The sequence below is a fragment of the Corvus moneduloides genome, chromosome 17, assembly GCF_009650955.1.
Source record: "Corvus moneduloides isolate bCorMon1 chromosome 17, bCorMon1.pri, whole genome shotgun sequence".
NCBI lineage: Eukaryota > Metazoa > Chordata > Aves > Passeriformes > Corvidae > Corvus > Corvus moneduloides.
This window is the reverse complement of record NC_045492.1, coordinates 3,227,791-3,241,045: the sequence shown is the minus strand read 5'-3', so window position 1 is coordinate 3,241,045 and position 13,255 is coordinate 3,227,791. Positions and strand designations below refer to the sequence as shown.

General features: G+C 49.2%; 1 protein-coding gene across 2 annotated transcripts in view; it reads left to right on the top strand.

The window, feature by feature from the left end:
- Nucleotides 1-13,255, top strand: part of ACSS2 (acyl-CoA synthetase short chain family member 2) — a 32,492-nt gene that overhangs the window by 5,642 nt on the left and 13,595 nt on the right. For both annotated transcript variants that reach the window (XM_032126734.1, XM_032126735.1), the window contains exon 3: nucleotides 12,674-12,765. In XM_032126734.1, the coding sequence (XP_031982625.1) occupies nucleotides 12,674-12,765 (92 nt within the window). The remainder of the gene's footprint in view (nucleotides 1-12,673; nucleotides 12,766-13,255) is intronic.

The following is a 13,255-nucleotide window of genomic DNA, read 5'->3' as shown; positions in this document are numbered from 1 at the left end:
AATAAAGATTTGAGAGCAGCGAGCTACCTCCTCAGGCATGTGTGGAGTGTGCTTTCCTGGATGCTGTGAGTCAGCAGATTGAGCACTGTGGTACTCAAGCACTTGGCATGCTCAGAGTCACTGGAAGTTGTTTTTCCATTCCAAGGGCTGACTTGAAAGCAGAATTTGACTCATCCCTGTCAGGTACACTTGCTGGTTTGCAGGGAGATGCTGGGAAGCGTGATTAGTTTGATGTTTTGGAGATCTCAAGCCCCATTCCTGCTCTGCAGAGCCTCTTCCATCCCCGAATGCCAGGCAGGGCAGGAGCAGGGAGCTGGCAAGTGCTCTCAGCCTCGTGCTGTTCTGCTATGCAGTGCAAGGAAGGAAAGGGACAGGTATTAAATGTTGGTGACCACTTGATCACCCAGTGTCTGTGGTCTCCTGTGGTTTTGCCCACTCAGAAGCACCCCTGGACTTGTGCCTCCATGGGGGGGCATTCCATGTTATTGAAGATTTTCTCTGGAAGTAGTTTTTATTGAGCTCAAATAACACATAATCCTGCTCCTGGAGACAGAGTGGGATTTTTCTTCTCTGTTAAGTCAAATCTGTTAAGAGACAAGAAACTCAGGCAACACTTTGTTGGTTGCTCTGTGGCAGAGCAGTGAGGAGAGGGGTTGTTTAACCTCTCCTGCCTGGGAGAGCAGCTCAGCTGCCTTGAATCAGGGGAGCAGCTTTCATTTGGGTTTTGTTGGATCTGTTTGTTCCCAGCCATTTGCTCAGAAACCTTTGGTAGCTGCTACTGGCAGGGATACAGCATCCATCTATATAAATACAAGGGAATATCCAGAAGGTATTGGACCAGATAAACAAGTGAGATGTCCGTAAGTGCCCAGGATTAAATGGCATGTGTCCCAGATGGGGGGCAGGAACTTGAATGTGGAATTGCAGAGCTGCTGGCCAGGGTATGCTGGTGGTGTTTGCAAAAGGTTGCAGTGCCAAGGGCTGGGAGGTTGCCAGCCCCTCTTTGCCCAGAGAGGGCAATGGAGGGAGTCCTGGGAACCAGTAAATCTGATTTGCATCCCTAGGGGTACAGTGAAACAGGGTCACTGGGAGAGGTGGTGGAGCTGCTGGCAGAGCTGCCCGAGCACGAGGCCGGTGGCACTGAGCGCACGGAGATGGCTCTTTTCAGACCACCTTCGGGAGCTTTCCCACAAAAAGTTGTTCAAGAAAGTAATTCAAGTGTGCCTGGAAGAACAGTGTTTTTGTGGAGCTGGTTTAGCCTTGCCCTTTGCTTCCTCACTTTCAGTGGTCACTCTTCAGGGTCAGCAGCAGGACTGCCAAGGACAATGTTGAAACAGAATTGCTGATGGTGGCCAGGCCCATGTGCTCCAGAAACAGCATCTCCTGCTGCTGATGTTGTTCCTGGAGGCAAAACATCAGCTGTGGTTCTTACCCAACATGGTACTTTGGTTCAGTCTAAGAGGCTCTTGGCTGAGCTGCTGTGAACACAACTGCAACGCTGCTGCGTAAATTACACCAGTGACAGCTTTTATCTTTACTTAGTACTTTTTCCTCATCCTCCTCATTGCTCTGACAGCTCTCTAGGTCCAGCACAAGGGATTTAATAACTTTTCATGAATTTCTGCTTCCACCCGTACCCAAAAATGTTGGTTTATACCCTGTGCAATGCTGCCTTTCTGCATGGTTCTGGGGATGTGATTGTACAATGACTACCTGGGGCAGTATGAGGGGTGTGTGTGCACTGACAGTGGCACCTGGATTTTCCCATTTCTGTGAAACTTCTGTCTTGTTTTGCTTGCAGCTAGTACAGGCAACTGGCTGTGTTTTAAGAAAACTTGATTACTGTAGGGAAGGGCACCGTGGTTGTGCCATAATGGCATATTGTAAATATTGGCAGGAGATTTGAAACTTGAGGTGGATAAATGGAGTTCATGGACGGAGAGGATGGTGAACTTCTGTATGGATTCAGGACATGGAAGATCAGAGCCTTCAGTTTGCTCATTGGACTAGAAAACCTGATTATTTTAGCTGTGTGAATCGCTTGTGTGTTCTCCCCTGGTGTGAATGGAGCAGCAGTGGACAAGGACTCCGGCTCCACGTGGATGAGACTTGCTCCAATTAGGGGGCAAAATGCTCAAGCTTTGCCAAAAGAGGTGTGAGTGGGTGCTTGTTCCAAGTGTGGCATTTTTCTGGTGGGTTGTTGCACTTGCTGTGCCTGGTGGACTCTCTGTGCTCAGAGCTCCTGGGCTGAAGTGCCGATGGCCAGTGGTTTCACAAGAGCTCTTGCCTCCCCCTTTTTGGGGCAGGGTTTCAGTTCTCTGTTTGCATTTCTGCACATCACTTGGAAATGTCGAAATGAGGTGTGGTAGGAAATCGTGAACCCTGGCGGTTTTCCATGAATTCATTTTCACAGATGTCACCTCCCTTCTTTGGGGGAATCCCTCAAGGAAGTTGAGGGCCTTCCTGGTTGCTTTGTTACACTTGACTACCTGATAGTGCCCAGAGAAGCTGTGGCTGCCCCATCCCTGGGAGTGCTCAAGGCCAGGTTGGATGGAGCGTGGAGCAACCTGGGATGGTGGAAGCTGTCCCTGCCCATGGAACCAGGTGGTCTTTAAGATCTTTTCCAAACCAGACCATTCGTTTTATGATTCATTCAGTGGTAATGAAGCATGTTTGCCATTCCTGATGCCACTGACCATCTTCTAAGAGATGTTCCCTAAATGACATTCCAGCAGGTGACACTTGGCTGTCACCTCTGGAGGTTTATGATGCATGGAGTTGAAATGTCCACCAAAAATCTGATTAAAAGCCTAATTTCCTACCATGACCTTTATGGATATTGTTTGAGCCTCCATTGAAATTGCCTTGTCTGGCTTTCTGTGTTTCTAGAAGCTCTTCAGAATTTGGCAGAGTGTTCCAGCCAGAGATGCAGCTATTTCCCAAAATGGGGCATTTCCCAGCTGCAGGGAGCACGTTGATTATTTTACTTACAGAAGCTTCATCCAGGGTCTGTTCCACAGCCCAACTGTGAATTGTTTAAACAAGGAATCAGCTGTTTTGTACTGAATATAAGCCCTACTCCCATTGGACTGGTAAAAATAGTCCATGCTCCTTTAGAAACTGATGGTAAACATCTAAAATGTTTCCTCTCATGTCAAACCCTCACATTCTTCTGCAGCATTCAGTGGGTTTGACTGGTGGGGTTACGAGTGCTGGCTGAGGGCAGCCAAACTCCATGACCTGCTGGGTGAGTCTTGCGCATGATCTCTGTTGTAACGCTATATGATCATTTTGTTTCAAAAAAAGTAATTAAAATTTGCTTTAAAAAACCTCTCCCCTAAATAAAATAGTCAAAAAGCCGTCGTTTGTCTCCATTGGTTGTTCTCTTGTGGTTTAAAGTACTTCAGAAAGTAAGAGTTAGAGTTAATGCTTTTCCTCTTGACTTGATGGTTACTCAGTATCAAGCAAGTAGGAAAACTGTGAAGCCATAGAGGAGCAAATTCCCCTTGCTGAGCCCATCAGCACAGAGTGGCTGCTGACACCGTCAGCAGGGTATTCACATGTGGTCTGTATGACTTGTAAAATGACTTATCTTGTCAAGTGTTCCAGGATGAGAGTCTATTTCCCTTGAACAGGGACTTGTTAGCTGCTGTTAATCCTGTCTTCCCCAAAACTGTTCCCCTGGAGTGTTCTGGCTCTCAGGTGTGAGCATACACTGTACAAACCCCACGGCACTGAGTTCACTTGCCCATGTTGGCTGATGAACCAGCAGCAGTGTGAGGTGGGAGGTGTTGATTCCTTTAGAGATGTCTGAGCATCCCACTGCCTAAAGAAAGGGGCTTGAAGTAGATTTTAGGGCATAGCCTGGCATGAGCTGGATAACTGGAGGTAATTTTGGTAGGTTGATAGTTAAAGAGTGGTTTTGGAGCAGTGTCCACCTCCAGCTGGGCTCTGTGGTGTAAGATCACTCAGGGTATGGCAGAGTGAACAGTGGTTGGGCTGCACAAGGTAAATATTACTTCTTTAGATGCCTCTGGTATTTGTTCAGCTTCTGAAAGGCTGCAGATACAAAGAGTAGCTGGGAGTGCATTTAATGAGAGGGAAGGACAGAAAGATGGATGTGGTTTTCCTATGGGACAGTAGCAGCCATGCAGGGTGTTGGGTGTTTGCTTTGTAGGCTGCATGTCCATATGGCTGTTTTTAAAGGTGAGTAGAGGACTGATTCCCTGATCAAAGAGCAGATGGTGGCCCAGTGTCCCTGTAGAAATAAGCTCCATTTTAGCTGTTCTGTAGAATACACACTAACACAGTGCCTGTGTTGGAGTCAGTTGGGCTGGAGGGGATGGGCCTGGGGCTGAGCATAGAACATTGTGCCCTGCAGAGCACAGGGCTCCTGCTTTGACACAGCTGGTTTGGGTTTCTTAACAGCAATAGGAACCCATTCATCCTAGGTATGTGACCAGCTTTTTAAAATCTACTTCAAGTCACTTTGGGATGGTTTGGCTCAGAGATGGATTTGAGAGCAGAGCTTTGTTAGGCCCTACCTAAGTGTATGGGGGACGCTGGAGGGGAAAATTGATGGATGGTTTTAATGCAGTTGTCGCAGTCAGCTGTGTGGGTTTAGGAAGTGATGGTATTAAACTGTTAAGATTCTTCTTTTCCCTGGGCTTTGTGTTCCCAGGTTTTCTCAACAATGTTCTCTCAGTGCTGCCAAATATCTCTGAACACACTAGGAAGACTTTTTCACCAGCCCCTCCCAAGCTGAGCTCTGTCATTACTCAACTTCTTCTTTCTTGATCCATGTTGTGACGCAAGGGGATTTAAGCATGGTGATGGTGGGGTTGACCTTTCTGGTAAACCTGCTGCTCCAGAAACCTCAGGCTTCCCAGAACTCCTTCGGGAATTTTACATTATTGTGGTGGGAGATAGTGACGCTAAGCATGGGCAGGGCTGGGCAGTCTGCCCTGTTATTATGAAATGTTCTCATGGAAGTTTTTTGCAGACCCATCTGCTTGAGCAGTTAAGAGCATTTCCATATTGAACAATCCCTGCAAATACCAGAATTTTTTTCTGATGAAAGGGTGTCTTTTTCTGATTATCTTGCACAGCCGCTCTCCCCAAACTTCATGCTCCAATGTAATCTGTTTTCTCAAAATCAGATTTAAAATGCTGTCTTTACTCAAGTGCCATTCCTCTCTAAAATGGCATAAGCAAAGCTGGGGCAGAGGGAGAAATGCTATTTTTTTTCAGTTTTGGCTGCTGTTGTTCCTGAGAAAGGAAGATATGTCCAGGCAGACCCTTTCCAGGCAGCAGTTTTGGGTCTGTCCTAAGAACAGCCGAGGCCAGGTGGTGGCAGGAGGTGCGTGAGCAGCTGACACCACAGTGGCTGAGCACGCCCGGGGCTCTCGCTGCCCATGCAGCTCACGCGTGAGCACATTTCCCACATGGCAGGAGCCTGGCTGGGCCCAGCTCTGCCTGGAATTTTGGCTACTCTAATTCTGGATGTGGAATGGATCGGGGAGCCATGAGCTCTCCTGGCCGCCCCCGGTGACCTTGCACGTGAAGAGCTGTCACCACAGCAGGACAATTCCTTCCTTTACCTTGTACCCTGCTCTGGGGACAGGCTGCTGGTGAAGCAAGAGCTGGAGATCTCTCATGCTGCTTTTGGTCCCATGTTTAGGAGGGATTTTGGGCTCTGAGCATGTTTTAGTTTAGATGGCAACAGAGATGTTCTAGGGCGGACATTGCCACAGTCGCCGTCTGTGCTCTACTGGAGTCCCAGGATCACAGAATTAACTAGGCTGGAAAAGACCTCTGAGATCATTGAGTCTCTCTGTGGTTCCCCACTGTGCAAATTCTTTCTGTGACATGGCATCATCTGGTAAAGGCTTCTTTCCCTCCTACAACGCCTTTTCCAAACTGGGAATCCATGTTTACTTAAGGGTGCTTTCCAATAGGGAAAATGCAGAGCCTTTGTCCTGCATTAAGAAAAATTGCTCTGTGGGCTGCCATCACATCTCTGCCAGTCAGAAAATGAGACCTGGTAGCTTTGAGATGGTTTGCTGTGCTCTGAAAATTTACCTTTCAGATGCCCCACACCTCTGCTTCGTAACTTTGGGTTACTGCTTTTACTCAATCACAGAATGGTTTGCATTGGAAAGGACATTAAAGCTCATCTTGTTCCACCCCCCTGCCATGAGCAGGGACACCTTCCACTAGCCCAGGTTGCTCCAAGCCCCATCCAACCTGGCCTTGAGCATTTCCAGCAATGGGACAACTGTGGGTCCTGGGCCAGGACCTCCCCACCATCACAGGGAAGAATTTCTTCCTAATACCCAGTCTAAACCTGTTCTCCATCAGTTTAAAGCCATTGTTGCTTGTCCGGTCACTAGATGCCCTTGCAAAAGCTGAGTGATGTGTTGACAGGAGCTTAGAGGAGAAACTTAAATGATCTGCAGCCCCTTTGGTCCTCAGTGGGAGCATTTTCAGGAATCAGAAAGGCTTTGGCTTTGTCCTTAGCTTACTTTGGTCTGTGATTTCTGTGTTTCTGGCTGTGTGGATCTGCAGATGGTCTGGCAGACCTTGAAAACTTCTAACACTTCACTTGCTTGGCTTCAGTGCTTCCTTTTCTCCTGTACATCACCTTATCAGTGGTGTTGTAGCCCTTGTAAACCACAGTTGCCATCCTCAATTCCTTTGAAAACTGTAATTGCCACTGAGGCACCCCACGCTTCCTGCTGCTCCGTGCCAATGCCGGGGCAGCTTTGCCTAGGGAGTTGTAGTCATCTGTTATTCAAACAGGTGATGCAAATAACTTTTCTTTGGAAATGTGGTGAAAGAGAAAAGCCAAACAATGGCTGATTCATTTTCAAGTCAGCTTTGCTTGGTCTGTTTGGGTGCTCTGGGAAGTGTGTGTCCCCTTGGCTGCTGAGTTCCTGCCCCTCCCTCCTGTTTGTCACCCTACAGCTGAGATGGGCTCAGCTCACTTGGTTAGGTGATGAGTGGGTGAAGCAGACCATGCTTTACAAAGTCCTGTAGTCAGCCCTGGTGCTTGGCAGAGGACGGTAACTTCTTAACCTGCTTTGGTGTAAGTACCCAGGAGAGCATCTGGGCACAGCATCCCTCTCCCACACTGCTGCTCTGCATCCCTGACTGCTCCACAGGGTAACTGCCTGAGCTAATGGGGCTCTACAGAAATGCTTGCCTGCTCCTACAAACCACCTTCCCTCCTACACCATGTATGTACAGCACTAAATCACTTGCTCACCTGCGTGGTGGCTCTAACAGGGAAGCTTAACCTTGATTTACTACCTGGGCACCAGGTGAAATAGCTCTGTGGCTCTGCACCTCCAAGGTCAAACTCCAGCTGAGCAGGCAGTCTGTGAGCCCCCTGTAAGTGTGGTAGTGCCACAGAGGTGACGAGTGTTCAGCTTTCCCACCTGATGTTTTCTTCCTCCCCTGCCCGTGTGACTTCTCCATGTGGTTGTTCCTTGCTCGGACGCTGGCAGGGTCTGCGCCATGGGGCTTTGTGTGTGCCAGTGCCTGCTCCAAAGTGGGGAGCCCTATGTTTTAACTGCTGGCAGAAGGGAGCAGGAGGGTAAGAGCTCTGCAGAGCCTGTGCTGCCTTTCATATGTTGACAAGGATCTGTTTGGAGCAGGGCTGGGTGCTACCATCGTGCATCGTGCACACTGTGGTGGTGGTGGTGGTCCCCCATGCCCTTGGGGTGTCTGGGCCTGGCAAGGAATGGCTGCAGGCAGATACAAAACTCTCCTCTTTGCAGGAAACCTGGCTTCTTCAACAAATCACCATTTCTAGGAGAAGACCTGCCTCAGAATGCCTCCGGTTGTGCATCTGTGTGTTTAGGTGAAAAACTTGGATTTACTGAGTCAGTGGGTGATTCAGTGGAGATCTTAGAATGGGTTGGGTTGGAAGGGACCTTAGAGGTCATCTAGTTCTACTCCCTGCCACGGGCAAGGACACCTTCTACTATCCCAGGTTGCTCCAAGCTGTGTCCAACCTGGCCTTGGACACTGCCAGGGATAAAGCAGCCACAGCTTCTCTGGGCAGCCTGTGCCAGGGCCTCCCCACCCCCACAGGGAAGAATTTCTTCCGTATGTATTCCATATGGCCAAAACTCTCCTTTCTCCAGCTGAGTATTCACACAACATGCAATATGTAAAACACAGGCTTCTCAAGTGCTAAAAATCTCAAATGCATTCCTGCCATGGGCCAGATGATACTGTAAAATTTTGGATTACAGTTGCTAAATGTAGGACTCGGTTTCAAGATGGGAAAAAAAAAGTCAGACTCACTATGCTTTACCAAATATTTCATCCAGTGATATATCTGGGGTGTTTGGGGAGCTGAGAATTGGATTTTCCTTTCAGAAGAAGCCTTGCTGTTAGAGCACAGATTGCACACGAATAATCACAGCAGTGCTGCTGCCAACTATTTTCACCACCAGATCTTAAAAAAATATGTATTTGGGGGGTGTTGGATTTGGTGGGGTTAGAACTGTGGAGGTGAGTTCTGCAGTGCTGTTTTCAGAAGAGTGAGGGTTATTTTTGGAGTTTTATTTCTTTTTCAGTTGAATTTGGACAAGGGAGCCCATGTGGGATGCTCGGATGCTCTTGCTTATGTCAGATGGGCACCATTGGGAAGATGCTGCTGGCAGAATTTGGATGCCAGGAGTTTACAGGCTCGCTTTTGATGCAGAGTACTTGATAGCATGCAAGTGGGCATTCCTTTAAATGCCCTTTCTAAAATCCATCATTCACTGGGCTTTTGTGCCAGAGCAGAGGACGGAGCAGTCTGAGTGCTACTGTAGCCTGCTGAGTATAGCTGTGGGCACTCCAGACTATTTTCAGATGCAGGGAGACATAAAGCAATTGCCTGCTCTTGAGAGACTGCTCAAGACCTTGGCTGGAGATGCACTGAAAGGAGGCATCTTGTCCTGTAGAAGCAATGGCATGGTTTGTTTCCCATTGAGCACAAGGTCTTCTTAAAACATGAAGCCTGAGGTTTCCCCCGCTGGTGGTAGAGGAGCTGTTTATTTGCAGTCACGCAAATAAATGGAGAGGACTTTGAAAGCCTCCTGAAAATCCTCGCAGAAGTTTTAACTTCTCTTTGACTTTACTCTGTGCTTCTCCTGCAGTGCCTTATGTGTTCTGACCTTGAGGACGAGGCCTGGGTACATTCCTTGGCCTGAATGTCCCTCTGGAATCCTGCCAAGGAGGAGGACCTGGCATATTTGAGATGTGCCTCTCATGTGCAGGGAGAGCAGGAATGTCCGAGCGGTGCCTCGTGCCAGGTGGCTCTGGGCAGGTCCGTGTCCCTCATGGGCACTGTGTGCACGATGCAGCTCTGCCTGAGGGGTCACAGGGCTGCTGCCCTGAGAACCCACAGCTTGGGTGACCTGGCTGCCTCTCCCCTCAGCTACCAGCCCCCAAATAGCACGCAGGGCCTTGGGCAGCCTGTGCTAGTCTTCCCTCCTAATGTGTTCCCCTCTTAGTAAAGGCTGTAATTGGATCCTTTGCTGGGGCAGAGCACAGACAAAGGGACATCTTTCCACCCTGCCCTGTTTGTTGAGCTGGGGGCTGGCTCGCAAAGGGCCTGCCTGTGGTGCCCAGCAGACCCCAGTGACCTTCAGGTGAGGGATTAGTGGGCTGGGATGCTCCAGCTTGCATTTGGAAGCATTATAATTGTCTTTGAAGATCTATTCCATAGCAAGGCTCGTGGCTAAGGGCAGAGTTGCATGCATAGTGATCCTGCACGTCTGGTCACAAGCAGGTTTGCACAGCACCAGCCTGGATGTAGATGGACAAAGGAAAACCTGGATGGTGAGAGAAGGCGCTCAGTGTGCAGCCAGACACAGCAATAGCAGATGCTGTTCCTGTGAGCCAGATCAGTTACAGCTGCCCAGCCCAGCACTGAAATCAGCTCTTGGATCTTTGACCTCAAGTAACAGAATGAAAAAGGAAACTGATTTCCTGGTTTCCCTTTCCTAGCTGAGAATCCTGCTGTAAGGGACCTTGACTAATAGTTTCACATGTCATTTAGCTCAAAGTGATGCTTCTGGCTGTGATGGGAAAAGGAGAGGAAACTGCTGGGATGTCAAGGCTGAGCCGCCTGCCTTGGCCTCTGGTTCACTCTCTGTCTCGGTTTTGAAAGACAGGTGTCTGCTAAGGAAGGCAGAGGCCCCCCTTGAAGTGGCAGATATAACCCCTTTTCCCTCCAAGTTATTATATTTTGAAATCAAGGGCCTTTAGGCAAAGATGTGGGAAATAGGAATAACAGTTCTTTACTATATATATGTATATATATGTATATAACCAGTCAAACAAACAACAATAACTCTGGCAGTAACAGCAAACAATCCCAAACCCAGTGCCAGCCTTCTCGGCTGTCGGGCCCTTTCCCCTCGGGTGCAGTTCCGCTCGCAGCCGGCAGGGGCGCTGGCGGCTCCCGGTGAGCAGGGCAGGTGCGATGGTTCCCCCGCGGCTGCAGGGGGCGCTCCGGAGCGAGCTCGGGGAGCGCGCGGCACCGGTGCCCCGGGATCCCGGGGAGGGATGGGACAAAGGCCTCACAAACCCCTGGGCAGCCGATCCCGGGCTCTCAGGAACAGCAGGCTGGAACGGCAGGCTAGAGCGGCAGGCTGGAACGGCAGGGACGGACGCAAATCCCGGGCGGCAGGCGAGATGTATCCAGATGGGAAAAACCCACGGAGGCCCAGGCAGGCAGGGCGAGCAGGGCTACAGCGTAGCGAAAGATCGAAGCAGCAGCGGGGCAGGGCAGCCACAGCTCGGCCTCCAGCAGGGCAGGGAAAGCGGCTTTTGGGGTCCCGGCGTTGTTTCCAGCAGAAAGAAAGAACGGCCAAAAAGAAAGAAGCAGCAGCTCCTTTCTCTGCAGCTTCTCTCTCCGGACGCTCAGAGCGAACTGACCCCACACCCAGGTGTAGACAAAGGAGTAGCCAGGCCCGCCCCACCCCCCCTTTTTGTCTTTCTTAAGTACAGCTATTTGTCCCCTAGCAACATGCATATGGGAGAAAATTCCTTTAACAGGAAAAAAAACTAAGATTAAACTGAAACCCCAACACTCTCCCACACTTTGCTTTTGATTTGTATTCTTGTGTCTCTCCCCTTTGCACTTAGAAGGGGCCAAACTTGCATAAAGGATCAAGCAGAGAATCACCCTTCCTGCAGCCAGTGGTGGGAAGATTCCCTGTCCTGTGTCAGTGCAGGTATCATGGTCCCAATTGCTGCAGAGCACTGTGGAAGCCAGGAGCGTAACTGGGTATCGAGAGGGATGAGTCAAGTGTGTAAGCAGCAGATCCACAAGTAGCTTTTGAAGGGGATGATCCTGGTGTATCCACCAGTTTTGGAACCCCTGTTCTGTGTGGGGCAGGAGCAGAGCTTGTATCAGTGGGGCTCCCCCAGCTCTTGTGGTTTCTCCACCAGGACCATGTCTGCCATTGGAGCACGTGGTCACTGTTGTGATGGCACAGAATGGCATGATTTACAGAATTTCTGCATTTCTGCATCCCAGAAGCCTTCCTGCTGTTTGTGTTGCTGGCAGAAGTGGTTGGTTTTGCTAGAATTCCGTACTTAGTTTTGGAGTGCTCTGTTTGATGTGTTGAAGAAGTGAGGTTTCTGTTTCAGAGCTAGGCAGAGCCTGGCTGCAGTCCTGAGGGAGCACTGTTGTGCACCCCACTGGCATGGAGGTGCTTCCTGGCCTCTCCCCAGCACCAGTGTTGCTTTTCATTTGGCTGCACACACTAAGGGGACGCTTTTCCAGAAGCACTGGCAGCTGAGAGTGATGTGATACCCTTATTCATCTATGGGTCACTGGAGTTTCTGTGCTGGCTGCCTTGGAGAGACCTGGAAATGTGTCTGTGTCCTTCCAGAGTGTAGGAGAGTGCTGCTGCTCCAAGTGTGAAGTCATGTCAAATTCTTTATGAATTTCCTGATCCTTTGGGAGTGCCACCACATTTGCGTGTCTGAAGTGTTGAGTCACATTAAAATTAGCTGGTTTTTACTTCAGTAGCAAGCCATTTCCCTGGGAATATGACATTCCTGTCCCTTCTCCGGGTGCAGCCCTTGGCTCGTCTTCCCATCAGAGTCTGTGCTGCAGGAGCCCGGAGTTGGTTCACGGAGGACCACAGACAGAATAAGGCAGAGCAGGCATGACACTAAACAAACATACACGGGTGTATTTATATATGACCTTGGAAAATAAGGCAGCCCTTGGCATCCCATCCCAGCCCATCAGATGTCAGGTATGTGGGGCTGGGTGTTGCTGCACACTGGCCCATGTTTCATGCAGAGATATCTGCAGGCGTAAGCAGCCAGGAGTGAGGGAGCCATGCCATAAATCCCAGAGTGCTCCTGAGCCTGTGCACTCTTAGCTTTGGTTCTGTTGGACTCTTTTTGCCTCTCTGAAAGTGCCACGTAGTTCCATTTCACACATTCAGTTGCTTTCAGTAGTGGTCTACACAGAGGTGGGTACTTGAACTGATTTTCCTACTATTGGAGAACTTTAGTCCAGAATTTGATTTCTGGAGTTTGGTTTGCTCGGAAGGGCAGGTGAGGACATATTTGTTGGCCAGAGCAGTTTTCAGTCTCACTCTTACCTTGTACTGCCTGCACAGTAACAAATGTTACCTTGCTTTTCCAGGGAAGGGAATGAACCTGGAGATTCCACAAAAATCACATACCGTGAGCTGTTGCACAAAGTCTGCCAGTTCGCCAATGTCCTCCGCAGCCAAGGTACACAGCTGAGGCAACAGGAGCACTGGATACTGGGGAGGCATTTGGCCAAGGGTTTGGAGATTGGGGTCATCTCTTGTGTGATTTCCAGTCTGTTGAGTAATTCTCATCAATTTGCTCTGCAACCTGCAGATTCATTCCTGGCTCTGTCTGTGAAAACTGATCAGTGCTGGTAATGTCAGCACTGGTACACTTCCTGTATAAGGAAGAAATCAGTGCTCAAAACTTTGTGCTCTGGGGTTTTCCAACAAGTGGGCTCTGGTTATTTTCCTGCTTCCTTCAGGGAGGCAGATGAGAACATGGAGTGTTCATTGCCATCATCTCTCAAGAGTCATTAGTGCTTGAAAGGCAAAACCCAAGGCTGCTTCAGCTCTAACTCCAGTTGAAGCTTTATTGTGTGCATATAAACGTGGAATTAAAATAATTTATTTCTATATCCTGTTCTTTTGCCATGTAACATGTTCATTTTGACAAATGCCATGTTCTCCTT